The sequence below is a fragment of the Lonchura striata genome, chromosome 1 (genome assembly GCF_046129695.1).
Source record: "Lonchura striata isolate bLonStr1 chromosome 1, bLonStr1.mat, whole genome shotgun sequence".
NCBI lineage: Eukaryota > Metazoa > Chordata > Aves > Passeriformes > Estrildidae > Lonchura > Lonchura striata.
In genome coordinates, this window is record NC_134603.1 from 128,551,477 (window position 1) to 128,572,144 (window position 20,668).

Below are 20,668 nucleotides of genomic sequence, written 5' to 3' on the forward strand. Positions count from 1 at the left end.
GCTTTTTAAACAAGATTCTTTGATTTGGATGAGAATTCAAAGACTTGGAAGATAAAATCAAAATAGCTTATCAAGTATCAAGTATCTCTTTTTGCTATTCAAAAGAATGAAGTCCTCAGGTTTGCTATGCTTGTTAGGTGGTGTTAAAATGATCCCACACATACTTTCGAGAGTGTACATTATGTAATACAACAGCCAAAACATCAGTAAAGTCCACTTGGTGCAATAGTGTAACAAAATACTGTGTATGTTGTTAAGTGCGACTGCTGCAAGGTACCATTCCTTGTGAACACCCAGTCCATGCCCTTTGCCATCCCAGCTGTTTGGTGCTGCAGCCTAACATTCTCTTTTTCCAACAGACGCTTCCCACTTTAGGAGGTTTGCTCCCTGAGGTGCGTAGTGAGAAGCATCCACGAATGCTCGAGTACTAACAGTTAATGATTATTGTACATTTTTCTGCTATAAAGTGCATTTTGGGGCTGAAGCAAAAATCTAGAGATGATATTCTGGGTTATTATTTGGAAAGTCCTGTCTTATTAGTCAATTATTTTCTGATATGGAATATGGAATAGATGCAGTTGAGTAGATCTCACTTGGCAGTGGTCTCTCTGGAGCAGTCCTGGATGGTAGATGCTCCAGCTAATGAATATTGACTTCAAAGTGGGACTTCAAGGGGGAAAATAAGACATGAGAAGAGCAAAAAGGGGTGGAAAAAAATTTTATTGTGGTAAATACTATTTTGGAAGGTATGTACACTGGCACATACCAAAAGAACAAAAAGCTTCATCCTTTGAGCCATCAAAATGTACAAAAGTGTTTAAATTGCTGTGCTCAGTATCTTTGTCAACCCCATGCATGTTCACTAAACAAAATGGTTCACAGATACATTGGATCATTTTGTGTGCTTTATTTAGCAAGATATTAAAAATAGCACAACAATTACAGAAATAGTTCTTAAATTGAAAGATAATTTTTTGCATTTTATAAAACCATTTTTTCAATGTGTGTTAAATTTTTCTTAACTTTCAAATTTTTTAAACTGTTATCCATTCTTACCTTCTTCTGTTTTTCTCTACTTTAGAAATTAAATTGTTTACTTCTTGACACTCTGATATCTTAATAATGTTTTAGTTTCCAAAACAAAGATACTCTATGTCAGGCACAACTGATATTTCATATCTAAAAGAAAGGGTCTGCACAAGAATATTAAAAAAAAAAAATCAATGAATTGGTAAATATTTTTTTGTCCCATTAACAGATTTATTAATTACAATTACTGTACAATTCATCACATTATGTCATACAAATTAAGTCAAATCCTCACTAGTGTGACACATATCTAAAAATTATAGGATATATAACTCTAGGAAATCTAGTATCTTTTTTCAGCTTCTTCAGAAAGGTTTTAGAGAGCACTGTTGATAAACATGGTGTCGTATTGTCGTATCATATAAGATGGATGATATGAAATACTTTATTTGTACTTCAAAAATCATCAGTGAAGAAAGCAGAGTTTCAGTGTTAATGAGGTCGGGTATCCATCTTTGATCATATTATTAACACTCTAGACATTTCTGTATAATGAATATTCTTTTTTCCTTTATGTTACCTGAGATACATGACCTAATATCGTATTGTCTTTGTGAATCAAGCAATTGTTTTGCTTATGGGATAGGAAATACAAACTGGTGAAGGAATGGTAATGCCATAGTCATAGGACTAAGGCCAACTGTACTGCTGTTTGTATATCATGCTGCTATTTGTATCACCCCAATATCCAAAACTTTGCTCTGGGTAATTTTTAATGCATTTTGCTTGAGTCATTTATGACAGTGGGTTTGGGCATAGGTCTCAGCAGTGTATAAATACTTTTCTGCCAAATTGTAGCATGATAAATGCAAGAAGATTTTTAGTGCCACACTTTATAAAGTAGGCCTCTTTTGAACATTTTTTTAACCTCTAAATGCACAAATTCATTGTGCTGAGTCTATTACTTTTGGCTAAATTTTTATTTGAATTGTAACAAATGTTTCCTTTATCTCGAGATTTTCTTAGACTTTTTCAAATTTGCTCTCCATCTCTGATTTTTGTTAGAAATCACAATTTTTACTGGCTTTTTCTTTACTTCAAAAATCTGATTTGATTTTTGAAGATGTTGCAGTATTCATGAGCCAGATTTGGCTAGAATGTAAAATCCTATTTAACAGGGTATACTTTCTTTTTATAAAAGGTAGTGAGTTTTAAGGATAATTGTTCACAAAGTTGTTTAAAACCTCAAAGCGTCTTCTGAAATTTGTAACAAAGTTTTAAGCTTCCTTCATATGTAAGTATCTTACTTGCTGTCCTTAGGACTAACCAATCCACTGTGCAAAATGTTTTCTGTTAATTCAGAAATTTTATTCACATTGAGTGTCTCATCCTGGTTTTATTTTCTGAAAAAATCATCAAATAAGTAAGTGCAGTGCTGGTGATTTCTCATGCAATGATACATACAGTGTTTTTGTTTCTAAGGTTAAGGACAAGGTGAATAGCTCTAATTGTTTCTGCTTTTTTCCCTTTAAAGCAGTGATACCAGTCTAGAGTCTTGGATCTCATCTTGCACCAACCAAATTACTCAAAGCATCCAAGAGCTCTGTTAACTAACCTCTTAGGAATCTCACTGCATACAGATAGTTTTGTAGATTTCCCTGTTTTGTTTTGTATTGTCTGATTGTTTTTTTTTTTCTCAGTGGCATATGTTTTTCCATTCTTTTAAACAAAATGTGGTCAGACTGTCGAAGTTCCCCCAAGTACTTGGCTACCCCGAAATAGCTTAGGATGATCTGGACCACTCTTTGCATCAGATCTAGACTGAGACTCTATCAGTCTCACTTAAAGGAACTGAAGATGATATGAAAACAGTCAGGGTCCACATTTGTGTTAGAAGGAGCTGTATTAAGCTGGGAGTTACTCCCTTCCTGACAGAATCTGTGTCAGTGCTTCTTACAAGTAAAAACTGCTCCTGAAAGAGTTTAATGGATTAATTGCTACTATGATCCCCAAAGCTTTATGGGAGGTAGCACAGAGATGGGTTTGGTCTGGTATGGAAAGTAAATGGTAACAGTTAATGAACTTATTACTGGATGGAGTTGCAGGGGATGCAACAATGTCCTTCGTGCCCCTTTTCTAGTGCAGCAGCTTTGTGCCAGCCCATTCCCTTGACTAGTTTAAAACCTCCTTGTACTTGTGAAGTGAGGAAAGCAGCTGGGGTGCAGTTGGGATTGGAGACACTGATTCTGTTTGATAAATATCTGCTGTCTTAATTTATGGTGGAATTTTGACAACCTATAAGGACATGCTGGGTGCAGTTTATAAATAGAATAAATGAGATACTAAAAATGAGAATACTTTTTTCCATGCAGAGTTATCTGAAATGGCCTGATAACAGTTGAAAATATGATTGCAACAATACAATACTGAGTTTTTCTCTTTCAAATAACCATCTCACTGTGCTGTGTATCAGCATCAAAAGTTGCCAGCAGCTTAGAATCTGGTGTAGATTCTGGTTTCCTTCTGATACGAAGTACATGTTTTATAAAAAGCTACTCAGCTAATTTATTATGGTTCATTTAGACTGGGTATATTTTGCCAAAGTGGTAAAGCACTTTGAAGCATCCAACCTCTGCTAGCAGTCAGGATGAAATTTTGGAAAATTACTAATCTCTTATCAATATGCTTATTAAACAGTCAAGTATATTGTGTTATTGGCTTTCAAGTTTCAGAATGGCACCCTGGTAATGTCAGATTATCTTTTCACATCATTGCATTAATTTGTGTTGTGACTGCACACTTTTCATCCATCTATTGCCTAGTCATTATGGAATGTCAGGCAAATAGATAGATGTTATGTGAAGTGGCCAGACATTGTGTATTAACTTGACTGAGATCTCATTTTCATTAAAGCAGAGTCTGACATTACTTGCTAGTCAAAAAAAACAACTTTGTGGAGCTACAGTCTCAGTTATAGATGTATAGCATTATATAATGTGTTAAAATGTTTCCTTTTCTCTTTTCAAGGAAAGACAAGCAACAGTGAAAAAAGAAAAGAGCTGCCCCCAGCAAATGAACAAACTGGGAGAACGGAACAAAATGCAAAGAGCAAATTCTGTCACTGTAGATGGACAAGGCCTTCAGGTGTGATTATTGTTATTTTAATATTAAGCAGATAATTTTAGGTATGAAGAGTGAAATATGTCTAAAGTGAAATATACGTTCACTCTTCTAATATTTCACTTTTACATTATTAAAAAGTCAATAGGTAAATTGTTCCATTGGTTCAGGAATCCTGTGATATACATCTGCTTCTCATGTGATTGTTAGGATTTCCTAAGACAATTAGGGGGAGGGAAGACTAGCTCTAAAACACTTCTGTCATAGGGTGTATAGTTTATTTTGGTATCTGTCATGCAATGTTGTGTAAATTTACATTATTAATCTAAGTCTGTCCCGATAACTGTTAACTGTTCTCATTTGGACCTGTTAATTAATGGATGGAGTAAACCTCAAGGGTGTCTTTTGTCCAGGTTTTTCTAAGTAGGGTATTTGGCATATCAGCATTAACAATGGTGAGAAGCATCGTGTTTTCATTACTAGAAATACCTATAATAAATATGGGAGTTTTTCTGCTAGAAAAAAAACCTCATGTGTGTGAAGTGCTAGTGTTATTTAAGAGTGGTGACTTTGAGGCATGCCTGAACTGATGACTTTTTTCCCTTGAGATGTGAGTAGTTTTGAGTGAAATCAATGTCCATATGCAGGATGCTTCTGCTTTATGTCCTCAGGAGTTAAATTATCATCATGATAACAATGTAATAATCATATAATATGCATAGTTGTCCGTTCTCTCTATCTTTTGATATGCTGTAGTTGGGCTTCAGTAAAAAGATTCCATTACCATTTATCAATGACTTTGTGCCTCATAATTATTTCATCTTGTGTCAGGATAAGAAGGTTTATTGTATTTGTTCTATGTTTTAGGTTAGTCAAATATTCTTGTTATGACAACCCAAAGAAGGTGAAAAAAATCCAAGCAAAACCTGAAAAACAAACCCTAAAATCTATCCAGTTATTTGGATGCTCCATTGATGCTATAGTTGGTTATTAAAGCAATAATTATCCATTGCTTTAAAGAATCTCTTCCTGTACTTAGATTTTTTACAGGCTTCATTGCTATCCAGATCATCTATGACAAAACATGAAGCAAAAAATGATAGTGTCGTAATTGAAAGAAAGCTCAAGTTCTGTCTAAGCAGTCACAGTGTGATTAATAAGTTTGTGCTTAATGAAATACACAGTATTTTCTAACTTTTGGGGGATATCTATGCAATTCCAGTGAGACAAAGTAGTCTAGATAGAGGAGCATCCTTGGCATCTCCTTTTGGTTACAGCACCATGTATCATTATGAATTTTGTATTTACTCCAAGCATTAGATTACTTATGCTCATAGTTTATTTTTAGCTATTTTTAGTCTCTATTTCCCACTCATGTGATATTGTGCCTAGGATATAATACTTGGTCTACTCAAAACAGCAGCTTTTAGCACCATTGACTCTTCAACACAAAACTTTAAATTATTATATGTTCTGCTTTCAGGTCATAATATTTCCCCTAAGTTTTTTAGTGTGATCCAAAACTTGTGTTCTATTGTGTCTTACCAAGATGAATCAAAAGCCTATGTTTCATCCTTGCTTTTCTTTATTACTGCTAGAGATGGAGAAAAGGAGAGTGGGGACAAAGATGATAAAATTATTATTTAATAGATTTGAGGTGTTTGTTGAAGTGGTTGGTGTTCTGTAATGACACATTTGTAATGTAGTGCATGACATGGTACCATAGTGATAACATTTGAAATAATACTGCAGTCATGGCCCTAATTTTCTGATTATACTGTGATCTTTGTTTTTCACGGATGGATTTAATTGGTTTTAAGTGGCAGAAATCCATCTTAGCATCAAATATTTAATTTTTGATTTGCATTAAAAATGGTAACCTGTTGTTAATGTAATTATTGTGAAGGCTGAGTGGACCTTGAAGGCTATCCTGCTAAAAGGGTGGGATCAATGAGAATGTTAGGACTTCTTTTCCTCACAGATTGTGTAATTTTTCAGGTCTTCTCACAACTATGTAAGATGCTATAAATATAACTGGCAATTAATATTAGTATTTTGCCCAAAGATGGTCTTGAGAAAACATTCTGTATCTGATCAAAGTATACTACTCTAATTTTACCATATTTGGCATGCTTCTCTGTTTCTTATACTCTGATTCTGCTGGCATAGTCTCATTTTAATAAAATCTTCAGTGAGCAAGGGTTTTATTTCAGAACACTTAATCAGTATTAATTATTAATTGCATTTGTTTATGATTTAAGATACAAGGTAAAAAAGCAAAGATCTTGAAATTACTGCTGTTAGACCTCTGTTTTCAATATGGGAGAAACTATATATAAGTGCTTCACCACTTTTTTCTTTTTGTTTTTTTCTTTTTACTTTAAGCCACTTGTCCTATAACATTGTGAAGATTGCCTTTAAATTGTGCTAGATTAGGGCTTGAAAATGTTCACTAATTTAGTCTGAATCTTTAGTTGCATTTCATTATATAAAAATACCGTATGTTATCTGGAAAAGTAATTTGGAAAAGCTGTAAAAATTTAATTAAAATTTATTTTGGAACTGAGTGGGATACAGACTATTTAATTTTTTTTTTTTTTGATGAGCCAAACCCTTCTACTTGAAATAATCTCATTGAATCTTGAAAGAAAAGATTTGAAATATAAAATTCCATCACTTAGCTTTTGTTGAGAAAAAGGTCAAGCCCAAACCTTCCTTCCATCAGACAGAGTGAGCAGATAACTTAGTGGCAGTGGAGGTCTGCATGACTTTAAGACAATTAATCATAGTTAAGCACATTCATCTTGCTTCTTTCTAGCTAACCAGCATAATGATCAGGATTATTATTTCTAATTAGAGGAAGTAATAGATCATGTATAACCTTAGGATGAGTCTCATTAATTAACCTGTGTCTTAAGGGATTTCAGTAGGTATTCCATCTCTGTCACAATGAGCACCAATGGTTTACACTTAGTTTACCGGAATAAACACCATGGGAATTGGCTAAATAACTAAAATTGATTAAAACAGTAGGTAAAAATTAAATATATGACAAACTGCACTGTATTCTGCAATTTGATGTATGTTTCAACAAACAGCACTTTACTGTGCTAGGTGATACTGAGCTGGTTTCGTGCTAAACTTAATACTGCTGAATGTGGACTTTTCCATTATCTTTTGTATGAATTGTATTGTATGTATCAAGATTTGATTCTGGTTTTCTGTAAAATCATGAATAGAGTTGACACACTAGTGCTTAACATTTACTAGTAAAAGAAAAGTGCTTTTAGATGCCTGTAGGATTATATACATATATCTCTAGTATGTTTAGACTTAACTCCTTAGCTATGATGTTTCTCAGGTTCTTCCTTAAATTACATTTTATGAAATCTTCAAGTTTTGTTATTTCAGGAATTATGAATAAGGATTTCAAGCAAGGCTTTCAATGCATCATTTTGAAACACAGATGGTCTAAGATCAATCTCTAAAGTTGTTAGTGTATGACTTTGGAGATGATGACTTTGAGCTCTTAATATACTTTCAACAATTTTGGAATTGATATAAGTCTTAAAGTGATACTTCTAAATATGAATAGTACAGTTTCATGATTTAAAGACTTGTATTAGAGATTAGTATTATTTTTATGTTCAAGTCGTTGGAGTAAAGGCAATGAACACACACATCTCAGAGTATCTGAAAATAGAGACTAACCCTAGCACTTAGAATGAAGGTGTTACTTTGTAAAGCTAAATATTAATGTGTATATGGAAAACTTTCCATACACAAAAGAATGTAAAAAAAATAATGGTAGAAGTCATTGTTTCCTTCCTTGTCCTGAACATTATTTTCCTCAGACTTACCCTTCTTCCTTATGGTTTCTCCTCTACCTTAAGTTTTTCAGCTTTCTCAGGTGTTTAAAGGAATTCCTTAATGTTTTAAAAAGTGTGTGATTTCTTATTATATCAAATGTTGCAGATATTCATTGACATAATTGAAAAAAAATCTGCTAAGTTCAATGTTTGTTATAGCTACAGTTGACCTTCATAGTATATATTATAGTGTGATTTCTCACTCCAAAATACAGTTTCTTTTAAGCTTTTTTCTTTTCCTTTGTTTTAAGGAAATTACTTAAATAACCATTTAAAGTTTTCTTCTCTACTCATGGATATATGTATGTATATATAATATATATATGCACACAAATATATATCTGTATAGAGATAGGTTATGTGTGTATATATCTTAGTTTTTCAGTGGCATTATTGGATAAAATGGCAACACAGCTGTAAAACAAGACTGCATTAAAAGAGAAGTCACTTACAATTTCTGGCAAATTAATGAAGTGAGGATTATTGCAAAATATGGTATTGCTTCCAGCTGGATTACATAGCATAACATAGAGTTTGCATTAAGCTTTTTGTTTTCTGTCTACTATAGGAAAAAATGAATGCAACACACAGCATTAATGAGTGGCTGTGTTATTCCCTTCTTTTAGATCACTCCAGTTCCAGGCACTCATCCACTTTTAGTTTTTGTCAATCCTAAAAGTGGTGGGAAACAAGGAGAAAGGTAAGTGTTTTTTTCTTTTTCTCTTTTTGCCCCCTCTCTTTCTTGTTCTGGTCTGTGAAATGTTTAAAAATGAATTTAAAAGTTTGTATATGTGGAAAAAATCCAAAATTTTATATTGTTATTCCTCACAGTTGAACATCCTATATTTCTGTACCTATAAATTCTCCAGTTAAAAACAAGAGTTAATTCTATAGAATATTTTTGTTTCAAATCAAAATAGCTATGTTCAGTGCATGGGTTTGTGTGATTTGCATGAAGATGTGAGTGGCCATATCTTGTGTCAAAACTTTAAAGTGCTAACAGTTTTCTTTTAATCTATGTAATTATTATACAGGCAGGCCAGTAGTTTAAATTAGAAGCAGTATTCCATTTTCTAATGTATGATTTGCTTTTTAAAGACTTAGTAGTAGAGGCTCTCAAGACTCTTCATAAGATTTCCTTCAAAGAAAACTTTTGATTTCTGTAGATAGGAAGCATTCTAAAAATCCAGTTGAATTATTAGAGTCCAATCACATGAAATTAAAAACATACTAATTTTACATATGTCAGTAATTACATTAATTTAAATGAAAATGTCTGAGTTTATTAGTCTAAGTGTTAACATACCAGAAACCTGATAATGTAGTAAGGAGCATTGTCCTGCTAGTCAGGCAGGAATACTGAATTAGTTGCCTACTAAACAAACTTTCCAGAGCATGTTTCATTCAAATGCTAACGATGTGGTCATTTCTGATCATCCCATAAGCCTCTACATTTTTATAGCCTAGTTCACCATGTCTGTGCAGTAACTTCAAGTCTTGAAAAAGATTATGGCCTTTTGGCCAGGATCCAGCTGAAGGTGACACCTGTGGGTACTGGTGACATGGGTAATGAGAAGCAAAGAAAGGGGATGCAGTGTGGTTCTAAAGCCTGGAACCAAGCAAGTAAACTACAGTGGCTCAGTTTTCCCTATCTCCTCCACAATGCCTCCCTTAGATCACATTTTCCTGTGCTCCTAAAAGTAAACTGTCAAAGAGGACAAAATCCTGCAGAATAGTTGTTAGGGTAATTCTTAAAGCTAAGGAGCATTAACCAAAACTGTGTTTGAAGAATTCTAAGAGAACTGGCTATCGCTTGAGAGCTGTTTATGTAATCCCTGGACTGGTATACCTTGATATCAGCTAGGTGTGTCAAAAGCAGTTAATGATCTAGAATATTAATTCTAAGGAGTTTCAAGAACCCACCTTTGCAATTAGAACAAAACCGTGTGAGCCATCCTGAGTTTTTGTGCTTCAGCCACAGTAGCAGTGTGAGGCAGCCCTGGTAGACAGGACTACTGTGCAGTCAGGGGTCTTGTGGAAGGTAATCTGCACTAGCACTCAGCTTGACTTTTTATAGTACCAATATGAAGTGACTAGATCAGAGATCCAGTCTGCAATTATGCAAGTGAAAGGCAGGTTAGAGAGCTGCACTTACACAGTTAGTTATAGCCTAGAAACAATTTAATGAAATGCTGTTTCACAGCTTTCAGTTCCTAGCTCATAATTGGTCTCAAGTGTTACTATTTGAATGGGCATAATGCAGTAGGGATGTCATTTAATGTTAGATATTCTCCAGGGTAAAAGCAAATTTAAAATCTGATCCCCATCTAAAGCTCCTGTTTCCCTTCATGTCTTAGAGTCTTACATTTCTCAGTTTATGTCAATGAAACTGTTACTGAGGCCAAACAGATCACAGGAATTATTTGAATTTGTAAAATGGATGTCCTATATACACTTCATTCACTAGCACCGTTATCCACAAGTGTCATTACACAATTAAGTGTATAGCATGAGGGCAAGCACCAGCAGCTGAGTATAGTGAATTGTAAGAACCTCTTAAATTTGCTTTGATACCACATGTACACAATATGTTAAATTACATACTAATGTGTCGAGGTTGCACTCAGTATTTCTGTTTTAAGAGAAGCACATCAAAAGGTCAACTGCCTAGTCATGTAAACATATCTCAGGTCATTCACCATTAGTAGATAATCTCTCACAGTTAGAGCTAAAGCCAGATTCAAAAAGGTTGAAGAAAGTCCACATATGGACTATGTGTTGAGAAGGGGTTTGCACTCCATTTTTGAGGTGTTAATGTTTCATATCTATGCCAGTAGTAAAAATATAAAATAAGGATGCTAAGAGTGCATCTTAGTTTGAATATTAATATAAGTGATGAAAACATTCTCAGGAGAACTGTTATTCAACTTCTTTTTTTTTTCTGGGTTTTATTGTCTGCTTTACAGTCAGTAACCAGAAAGAAATTCCCATATTTTCCCTACCCTTAAATTTTGTGGCAGTTATATGTTGTGGAAAGTAAAATCACAGGACATTTCAAGACATAAATTACTTTGCAAAATGCACAGTTATGGTGATTCACAGATTTCTTCACAGTTGGAAGGGACCCACAAGGATCATCGAGTCCAACTTCAAGTAAATGGCATTCAAGTCAGGTTTCTTGCTTATTGCAATTCTGTAGTCTGGTCAGGTGCTGAGAGGGCGGGACTAGAGGATACAGTGTAACAAAAGTAAGATTTCCCCTGCTGTAAGGGGAAAAAAAAAGCAAAACCAACCCACAGCCTTCTAATTTTTGTAGAACAAAATTTCGTTTTCTTGATTAATTCCAATTAAGAAAATCTTCTACTTAGGATTCTCTGTATTTGAGAGGTCACAATAAATGAATATAAGATTTCTAATTGACTTTCATTGAACATAGGAAGGTTACTGCAGATTATTAAGACTCCCGTGTTCCCACAGTTCCCCATACAAGATTTGATGCCTTACCATATAATAACCCAGACCATTTCATTGCCTTTATTCTTGGAGAGAGTTTATGCATCCAACTGAAAACCAGTTGAATAAATGCACACCCCTAGTAATACATGGTCATTTCCTGTTGTATTTTGTAATTTTTTTCAAATCTCTCAAATGCAAAAGAAGGGAACTAAGGATCACTTAAAGGTGAAAGAAGTTTGGTTCTTTAGTTTTAATTTTTAAATGTTCAGAGGTGTGGGGAGAAGCAAATGGATATGTAGAAAAAGAGCATTCAGAACAAAAATATCTACAACCATATCTTATCAATACATTTTGAAACTTTCATTATGTTAGAAATTCCATTTTTCAGAATATGTAGTGATAAATGTATTCTTCCTATATAGGTTTCTGTTGTAAGGACCAATGCTATCACTTTCAGATACAATTGCAAAATAAAGAATTATGACAATAGCCCCATTATATTTTTTTCTCAATTAGGAGCTACATTATGGCCCATTATGTGACACTCTAGTGTATTTGCAGTTATTTGGACTTGAATTATTTTATTACTAGACAATACAGATGTTTATAATAGAATAAAAATATAAGTCAATATTTATTAAGGAGAAAGTAGAAAAATACAATTGAAGTTGATTAATTTAAGGCTTTCACATAGTAGAAATTCATTTTAACTGAACATGAGACTGAATAGGAGTTCACCAAACCCAGGCAAGTTAATTCCTCAGGCTATATCACACCTTAACATATTTTCAGTGGCTGTGCATGAAATGGGCAGGTGCAGTTAATTTCATCCCAAAAAAATGCAGAACATCCATTTCATTCTGGGACTATCGGTTTGGGATGTCTGCGTTTATGATCTAACTAATCAAGGCAACAGTTTTCAATAATCTGTGTATAAAATGTATATATATAGTACACCATTCAAAAATAGTTTCTTTAAACAGAAAGAATATACAACAAGCATGTAGTGCTTCTAAAGGCTGTTGTTAAGGGTAATGTTTCTCACATAAAGAGTTCTTCTAAATCATTCTGTTGTTTTGCCATACTCATTACTTTGATTTCCACTTCCCCATTTTCCAGTTTATTTGCCTGACCAGAGGATGAGTTTACACAATTGTTTCCTTGACAAATGTGCTGTTGGATGCACTGGAGATCAGCTTCCGTACACTCATGTTTCCTGCTGACTCCACGTTCAGTGTCTGTGCAATACAGGTTGATGATATTTTTAACCTTTGCTGTTTTCAAATAACTTGGGTTCATAGCAGCTGTTCCCTCCTCCCCTCCAACTAATCTGCCTTTCCGAGATTTCATTTAGCTTTGAGACAAAATGTAAAGACAGTTTCAAATGTTCTTTTTCAAATATTGTATGTCTTCAAGAGAAAATAACTAGCATTTTTTTTATTTTGGAGAGGAGTCCTTGGCTTGTCTTCCTTGTCTGACATCAGGGTTAAATGAAGCCTGTATTAGCCACATCTTTAATAGCCCCTAGAGGACTGAAGATGCATCCCCAGTTGTGAAAGAAGGCATTGCCATGGCCAGCTTTTTCCACAGTGTAGTCAACTTTATTGCCAGTTTTGAATTGCCAGCTAGTTTCTGGCCATTTATTTTCTCTCTCCTCCGGAAGACAGCTTAATCTAACTCAGCTCAAGGTGCACTCAGAAATATTTTCTTCAGCAGCTGAGCTGTTTAAAGATGATTCCAGCTCCTTTGGCCATTCCTGAGATAATTTTCTGCCTCCTCAGTTATTATTATATCAGAATGTTTTGAGGTTTATATGAGATCATGGACATGATTTAAATTAGAAGAAAAATGAAAATGAAGAAACTTCTCTGTTTTAAATTGAATCTTTTTAGTTTCCACATCACAGAATAACCCCAAAAGTAGTTACACTAGCACAGCTTTTTGTTGACAAGTGGTAATTTCATAAACTGGCTTTGTTCATGAAATTGCCTTTCATCACAAAAATATCTTTTGGGGCATTTCCCACCACACCACCTCATGGCCTTGTCAGCACAGATCTCCAGTCACAATGAAACCACATCCAATTCCTTCCCCACATGTGGAAGCAAGGCCTTCAGAGCCAAGTCAGTGTCACTGTTTGGTACTGTAGATGTAAAACTGGAAGGTTGAGTTTCTGTCCCTTTTCTTTGGCTTCCCCATGCCACCCTGTTATGTCTGAGTACAGCTTAGTGTGAGGGAAACATTTGTAAACAGTTTCTAACTTTTTGGTTTTTTGAGAATGTATGAATAGAAATGAGCCATCAATTTATGAATTTTACACAGACTAGAATACATAAATGTGTTTAATAACTTGATGTGTCATTTGCAGCGAGTCATTAGGGAGTGATTTAGCAGGTACTGATGTTCATCTGGTAGCCATGAATGGTATGCAATAAGTACAATTCAGTGTAATCTCTTCATTACTGCAGTTGGACTTATGGGTTCTGATTAGAAAAACCAGGCCTCCTCTTTATTAAGAAGGCATTTATAGCATTTCCTGTTACCTGAGAACAGCACTGTGAGTGTAGGTAATGGCTAGTATGTTTTGTAGTGCCAAACTTTAGGAAAATAACTTTTAGACCTTCGGGACTTCATAAAAATACTGCTCATGAACTTCTTCTAGTCAGCTACACAAATGAAATTAGCATCACCTTTGACCAGATTAAATTCTACACATCTCCAAGAAGCAAATCACACATAGTAACTAGAAAACTCCTTTTACATTTGTGAAATTGGAATATGTATATTGTGTTGTAAATCCATTGTCTGATGTCTAATTTAATCATCACAGCCATCAACAATTATGTGTGCATACTTGTGAAATGAAACTAGTAATTTCATACTGACTTTTTCTCTCAGGAAGAGCATCAGGAATATATTGTGTGAGTTTGCTTGAATAAAATGCCTGATGAGGCTGATATCACTAAATAATTGAGAAGTTAAGAAAATATTCCAATTGGGCAATTTTACAGATAATTATGAATTTGTTTGTATTCAGGATTTTTACACACTTCCTCTCCAGCTATCTTGATAGATTGTGCATTTATATTAAAAAAAAAAAAAAAGAAAAAAAATCCTGAATATGCACATATATTGTGTCTATAAGTTTATTGTGCTGTATTTGAAAACGTGGACATTCTAACCTAGAATTCAGGTCTTATTATGCTTCTATTTTATTTAAGAAATTGAAGCAATATTTCAGTGGAAAAATAAATGTCTTCTTAAAAACATTAAAATATTACTTAGCTTAAGGACAGAAGCATTAAAATTAAAACCAAGAAACAGGGGCTTATAATTCAAACTATTACCATATATCCCAGGTGTATATTTATTTATTCTGAGCTCCAAGTCTTTTGTGTGCTTTCTTGGTTCTGTGTGAGAACTACTATATTCCAATCAATTTAGGAAATTACATTTCTAATATTTGTAATTAAGAAACAAAATCTCTGTCATACTTTTAGAGCAAGTATTTCTAAATTTACGCTTTAGAAGAAAAAATTGCTGAGGGTAGGACAGCAAATGGGGTCCCATGTGGGATCGGGCAATGCTTGTCATGCTGTATCAATGAATTGCTTCCTATTGTTTAGATAGTTTAAAAATAAGTGTAATTTAGTAAAACAATGCTTCAACTCTTTCTTTTCTTCCCATTCAAATGTAATTCTGAGGAAATGTAGTCAACCACAGATTTTCTTTATCAGAATGTTTTCCAGTCTATGTGGACATTTTTGGTGGGTGGCAAAGCCAATTAGCTTTTGCAATTAATTATATTTGTAGTTCTGTGTTTGCATTAAATTTCAGGAAGAAATCTCTCCTTTGCCATGGAGTTAGTTACTTTAATACAAATCAATATGCTTTCTGAAATGCTTTTTTGATTCACCTTTTGTTGTGTAATTATAGCTTTTTATCGTATTTTGTTTCTGTCTATACACAGCATTTGAAATGTAAATAGCTTGTAGTACTTCTGTCTCAACTTTCTACCCCACAATACACTCTGTGTATGAATTATAATTGCTGTGTTCAAGCATTTGATTTTTTGTATAAATGACATCCTGCAGTTCAAATAATTGTACTATGTTCTAACTTCTTTAATTTTTTCATATGAAAGCTTTCTTAAAAATTCCAAACATGTAAGTAAATATTTTCTCTTTGTCTCTTTTACCTCTTCAGAATTTATAGAAAATTTCAGTATCTTTTAAATCCTCGTCAAGTTTATAGTCTTTCTGGAAATGGACCAATGCCAGGGTAAGTCTACAGTTAATATTATTACCAGGAACTCATTTAATAAAATACTGTATAATCAAATGAACAGACTGAAGTACATATAGCATGTTTGGAATGTATCAACACTGCACTTCTGAATGGCTGCAGAGATGTATAGGTATTATTTGTTTAACTGTACAAGTAAAGCTATATCTCATATGTTTTGCAGAAAACCATCTATTATTCTATAAAAACTGTGGGATAAACTTAATTCTGTTTGCAGCTTTACCTGAGTAAAGCTTCAAATTTCAGCATTTCAGCAACCTGAGTTCTTGGGGCTTACTTGTGTTGCAGATGTCAGTGGGCTCCAAGACTGACCAACAAGACATCCATTTATTTTACATAAACAAACACATAAATGCACATGCATGGGTGTCTGTAATGTATTGGTGGCCACACAGTTCTTATCAGTTCCATGATCTTGGAAATGTAGTGGCTGGAAAACAACTGGCCAGGCTAGATTGTGCTGGCAGTGACTTGTAATGCGGACCGAAGTGCTCTCTGAACCAGCTGGCATTGCAGTCCCTTGCTTAGTGTGCTTCCTCCGTGATTCTTCTTTACTTGCATTCGTGAGAACACGGGAGAACAGTGTATCAAACACCAACCTTTGCCACCTGATATTGTCTCCTTTTTAAGTAGTGGGTGCTTTGGTAGAAGAAAAATAGAACAGCACTAAATATCTGCTCTATGTGTTACTTTGTATGTACTAGTTGCTATATACTTTTGTTATTGATGAAATGAAATTTTACATCAGTGAAAAGAGTTGCAGAAGGATATTAGTAGGCATATGTTCACTGACATTAAGTTTACACTGTTGTTTGAATACTTTTATTTTAAATCTTTGTTTAGACCTTTACATGTGTATAACATTGATGAAAGTGAAAAGCATGTCGGGCTCAATCCTTTTAGAAGTTAAGATATCATGCACTGCAGTATAGCTAATGTTAACCTGCTGAATGGTGCAAAATTAGCCCAAAAAATGGAGATAATGGCATGCATGATTTCTTTCATGCATGTGTAATCATCTTCTATCTGAATGTACTGTTTTTATTACTCAAATGAAGTTTGGTGATTTTTATGTTATTCTTGACACATACATAAAAAGTAAGTACTCTTAGTTCAAAGAATAAGTGGACTAGAAGAATTAACTAAGACACTAGTAACTAATATTGTTTTACATACTGTGTAATATAAATGCCATGCTAGAAATTGAGAGGATGATTTTTTTAAAAACTGAAATATTTTTGTACATAGTCATCTTATTTCTTCAAAATTAAAAAAAAAATTGGCTGCATTTCTATCCATAAGTGACTTAGTTTTCATGAGTCTTACTGTGTGAAGGAAAATGCATTTTAAGGCAGAGTCACAAGAGGGCAGTGTTAAGTTCAAGCTGAAACCCTGCACTGAAGCAATTCAAACATTTGTCTTTTGAACCAGGACAGTGCTTTTCAGAAAATGTTTTCAATTTCGTTTTCTATTAGAAATCGAAATAGTTTTAGTTCAGAGTCACTTTGAAGAAAATTCTAATTAATTTTCAAACAGGCATTGCTTGTTTTGGTATATTTTTTATTCATTTCACTGTAATGAATAATCCTAAATTTCCAGTTTGTCTCCTGCCATCACTTCTTGCCCCTGGCAATACTTTATGGGCTGCATATAATTTGGTCCTTAAGTGAGAAGTTGAATAAACTCTGGTGCTTCAGTTACCAGTACTTGTTTTCTGTGAGGGCTGAGTTGCCTAATAAAACCTGCTCATTCATCCATCTGTCCACTCATTCATCCATCCTATAATGCCAGTTATACTCGATTGTTAATACAAATTTTATATTTATTTAATGTTCTCATATCACATGTGAAATTTAGGGCAAAATGGAACAGATTTGGGTACAGTACAGTGCAGAGAAAAGCAGAAGTGCACTTCTTCATCCCAGTAAGTTATTTAGTAGAAAGGGATAAACATAATGTATATTTATTTTTAAGCATTTATCATTACTGTGGTATATTTTAGCTGAGCCTCTTTTGAGATGTGTGTTTTTTTTCTTTCAATTACTATTCTTAGCCATGTTTACTCGACCTAGAGAATATCTGTAGTATTAGCTAAGAATTTGTATTTTTTTGTTAGAGCCAACCTGTCTGCTTTAACCCAATTAATGTTTTTAATTTTTCATGGTATTTTCCTCTTGGGCTGCTGTCATCAAGCAAGAAGATAACATTCACAAATTTTGTAACTTGTGTTCCAAACATCTGTGGCTGACATGAATTGATATCTCTAGTTAATTTTTGTAAAAAAAACTATGTATCCCGTCTTCAGTGGGCAGAGAGAGGGAAAAGAGAACTACGAGATTAAGAAAATTGTAAATCTTAGTGGGGCTGAAACTGCTGGTTTGGGTTTTTTTTTAATGGTCAGCAGTTCATTTGCTATGTGTATTGTTCTGCCTCTTTAGTGGGATAACTGTGTTCTTGCAGAGAAATGTAAATATGTTGGAAAAAAGGACTTGAAAATAACAACAAAAAAAAAAACCCAAACCAAAACACACCCCCCTAAAACCACAAAAAAGGCTCACCTTTTTAGTACCATTTATTCTGTGTTTTTCTGTAACTATGTGATGCTACATCATCTAGCAGAACAAGAGAAAATTATTTTGAGCAAGATGACAATGAATTTTAGCATCACAACCTCAATGTACTCAGTTACTGAAGTGTATGTATTGCCTACTTTTTATAATAGATGGGATGGTACATGGGGAAGTGCAGGAACAGCAGCAATGACATTTCTTGCAGCTTCTTTGCCTGCCTGAGCTAGGGTTTTTGGAGCAGTTTATGTTGAGACATGTGATGGTCATAGTCTATAAAAAGAGGTACATGATGCAAATAAACCTCATGGCAGTGACTCCTGCGCTGATTCCTTTCCAGCAATGGAGACCTGCTGCGAGGCCTGAAAATCAAGAATCTCTAAGCCAAAGGGCAACAGTACTCTTTAAACATGGGTATAATAATTAATGGTTTAGACATTCTTTAATTGGCAGTAGAGGGATACAAGTGAGCTGGAAAAACCTTGTAAGCTCTGCAGCTGAACACAGGCATAAAAGGTACTCCACAGTTACAGGCTGCCACAGTTAACACAGTGACGAGAAAATTGCTGGGCTGATGCATTGTGTAATTTGTGCCTGGCACCTGTGTTTTTTGCAATGAAAGGAGTTTCCCTGTTTGGTTGTTATATCTCTATAGGAGTCGTCTTCTTCTGACAACAACTGTTATTGTGGATTTAATGATCTTGAAGAATCTGAAATTCAGTTATTGTTCACCTCACAGAGAGGTAAATAATAGCAGGATGAATAGCAGTCGAGACACAGAGCCGCAGGACTCTGTAGAGAGGTCAGCGTTTCACAAAGTCTTTGTCCCTCTGAAAAGGCCTCTGTTCCCTAAAGTTCTATTATTTAAAATGTCTAATTTGTGGTATTTTTATACTCTATTATAGAAATTATATCTACAAAAGTTGTATTTCTTTGTATCTTCCATGAGCATTTAATTTGGAGAGCATCTATTTTTTGAATTCTAGCTGCAAGGTTGCTTCAACAGGCCTTTCTAAATCTTAAATTCTACTCACTTAAAAGATAGATGCCCAAGACAGCAAAACTGAACCCCTGCAACTTACATTGTAACTCAATTTGGAATCTATAGCATCTGGGTTTTTTTACCTTCACAAAGCAATAGGTCTGTTTTGAAAATTACACTATTTTCCTTAATTATTTTGATTGCTAGAGCATTTCTTTCTGTTGGACATTTGAAATACCCAGAGTATTCTAGGAAGGTGTATATACCAAGAATATTTTTAGAAGATAATAACTGTGTAGTTATTTTCTTCTGAATAAAATATTGGATCTGGTCCATGTTTTCTTGGAACAATTACATTTTTGCCAAAGAATGGCAAAGCCAGCAATGGTGGGTTGGTTGTACTCTAGTGATAAAAATTATTTTTGTACACCACAAACCAGTAATACTTAGAATTCACCAAGTCTTCACATATGAGACTTAAATCCTGAATTTAGAGATATATTTTAAGCAGCTGTTTAAAATTATTTTTGCTTCTATGACATCTGTGGTGTTGGCACCTGAAACCTATGCTGAGATCCACTAGTGGATTATTCTTTTGGGCCATAGGCAGTGTTAAATTTTGCTTCCCCTGTGAGTGAAGAGTGCTGAATGATTTCAAACATTGCTGTTATGCCACCTTGTGTGGCTGAGTACCTGAAGTTCTGCATAGTGCACTGCTTTTGGGTTTAAGAGCAAAAGTCATGTGTATGTAACTAAATGGAAAATATTGCAATTTATGTTTTCATTACTATGAGTAAAACTTCAGTTTTGCTCTAATAAATTAGGTCAGATTAAGATAAATACTTTAGATAGTTCTCTAAACAGTTCTATAAGAATGTGTTTGTGTTTGCCACCTTTCCATAAACCAATTAACTGCATAATGCAAAATCAAATAGTTGTGTCCTCTAGAATTATTTCATTCATAAATAGATCCCCTGCATTCCTATGGATTTGATGAGGTGATTATGAAAAACTGAATTAGAATAACATAGGTGGCTGAAACAGTAGCCCTCTTTCAGGTGGAAATTACTGATTTATCAGGAGAAACTCAGTAAGTACCTTTGAATCCTTGTTTCTGACAATAAAATTAGCCTGGTGTTGATCACTTTTGAGTGTTTCAAAATTTTCAAAGAAAATAGGATAAAATTTTCTATTCTGTTTTTTTAACTTAGGCTGACATTGCACAAAATCTTTACAATTACTTTAATTTTTGTTTTAGTTTCACTTTAAACCACTTATTACTAAGTTCTTCTCCAGCAGCTTTTTTAAAATTCTTTTCAAGCCATGTGAAAAATGATAGA

At 34.1% G+C, this 20,668-nt stretch overlaps 1 protein-coding gene across 7 annotated transcripts in view; it reads left to right on the forward strand.

Annotated features, from left to right (window-relative positions):
• The window catches only part of DGKB (diacylglycerol kinase beta), a 339,840-nt gene that overhangs the window by 114,688 nt on the left and 204,484 nt on the right, over positions 1 to 20,668 (forward strand). For 5 of the 7 annotated variants that reach the window (XM_021538316.3, XM_021538315.3, XM_021538320.3 and 2 more), the window contains 4 exons: positions 360 to 392; positions 4,057 to 4,173; positions 8,645 to 8,718; positions 15,681 to 15,755. In XM_021538316.3, the coding sequence (XP_021393991.1) occupies positions 360 to 392; positions 4,057 to 4,173; positions 8,645 to 8,718; positions 15,681 to 15,755 (299 nt within the window). The remainder of the gene's footprint in view (positions 1 to 359; positions 393 to 4,056; positions 4,174 to 8,644; positions 8,719 to 15,680; positions 15,756 to 20,668) is intronic. The other 2 variants (XM_021538318.3, XM_021538322.3) reach the window with 1 other exon arrangement.